At 38.0% G+C, this 1463-nt stretch overlaps 1 protein-coding gene across 1 annotated transcript; it reads left to right on the plus strand.

Annotated features, from left to right (window-relative positions):
* Window positions 1-222: 222 nt before the first annotated feature.
* Window positions 223-1146, plus strand: LOC100340935 (olfactory receptor 5AC1-like). Its single transcript, XM_002716747.2, has one exon. It carries the CDS (start codon window positions 223-225, stop codon window positions 1144-1146), a length of 924 nt encoding a protein of 307 aa, XP_002716793.2.
* The last annotated feature ends 317 nt before the right edge of the window (window positions 1147-1463 follow it).

Consider the following 1463-nt stretch of genomic DNA (forward strand, 5'->3'; position numbering starts at 1 on the left):
ATAGCCTCCTCTATAAATCTTCAAGAAACTACATATCTTTAAAACACCTTACTTCTCAAAATTATGTTTAAAATACTTAAAGTAGATAGGCACACTATCTTAATATTTTTGGATAAAAGCCATTTAAAAATAGAGGAATACAATTTGCATTTCAATAGTATTGTACCTGAACCTTGGTTAATATTTATTTACTCTCTCATTGCAGTATCCGCCCAAGTGGAGATGATGGAGACAAACAAGACGCAGGTGACTGAATTTGTCCTCACAGGACTGACAGATCGCCCAGAGCTGCAGGTGCCCCTGTTCCTGCTGTTCTTGGTAATTTACATCATCACCATGGTGGGCAACCTTGGACTGATTTTTCTCATCTGGAAGAACCCACACCTTCACACCCCAATGTACTTCTTCCTTGGTGGCTTAGCCTTTGCAGATGCTAGCACTTCATCCTCTGTGACTCCCAAGATGCTTATAAATTTTTTATCTAAGAATCATATGATATCCCTGGTTGAGTGCATCACCCAATTTTACAGTTTTGCTTCCAGTGCGACCACGGAATGTTTTCTCCTGGTCATGATGGCCTATGACCGCTATGTGGCCATATGTAATCCCTTACTTTATCCAGTGGTGATGTCCACCAGACTCTGCACTTACCTCATAAGTGTCTCCTATGTTATTGGTTTTCTACATTCCACAATCCATATAGGATTATTATTTAGATTAACCTTCTGCAAATCCAATAGGATACATCATTTCTACTGTGAAATCATGCCACTGTACACAATTTCTTGCACTGACACATCACTTAATGAATTAGTGCTTTTTATTTTGGCCACTCTCATACAAGAACTTTCTTTCCTGAGTATCATAGTCTCTTACACCCGTGTTCTCTTTGCCATCCTGCGGAAGAAGTCTGGGACGGGCAGAAGCAAAGCCTTCTCCACATGCAGTGCCCACCTGCTCTCTGTTTTCTTGTTCTATGGGACACTATTCTTCATGTATGTTCGCCCTGGTTCTGGTTCAGATAAATATCAGGATAAAATGTATTCACTGTTCTACACAATTATAATTCCTCTGCTAAATCCCTTTATTTACAGCCTTAGAAACAAGGAAGTTTTAGGTGCACTGAGAAAAATGCTAAATAAATAAATACTTTTCAGGAAACTTTCATTATTCCTTCCATTTTACTATCTGTTAGATAAATCACAACATACTATCTTTTTTCTTAAACTTAGGACTTAATTTATGCTGTTAAATGGATAAATTAAAGAATTGTAAGCTGGATATACCTAGCTAGTTATAAATTTTTGTGGTCATCAAAGTAATTAGAGAAATTTAAGAACAGATTCCAATTACTTGTTATTTCAAATCCACATTCAAGAATAAAACTGAAATTGGGTCTGCTGCTGCGGCGCAATGGGCTGAAGTCCTGTCCTGAAGTACGGCATCCCATATGCATGCTGGGT

The sequence above is a fragment of the Oryctolagus cuniculus genome, chromosome 4 (assembly GCF_964237555.1).
Source record: "Oryctolagus cuniculus chromosome 4, mOryCun1.1, whole genome shotgun sequence".
Taxonomy (NCBI): domain Eukaryota; kingdom Metazoa; phylum Chordata; class Mammalia; order Lagomorpha; family Leporidae; genus Oryctolagus; species Oryctolagus cuniculus.

Bases quoted from the DNA above. Each gene is read 5' to 3' on its own strand.
- LOC100340935 (XM_002716747.2), top strand. From the start codon at position 223: ATGATGGAGACAAACAAGACGCAGGTGACTGAATTTGTCCTCACAGGA.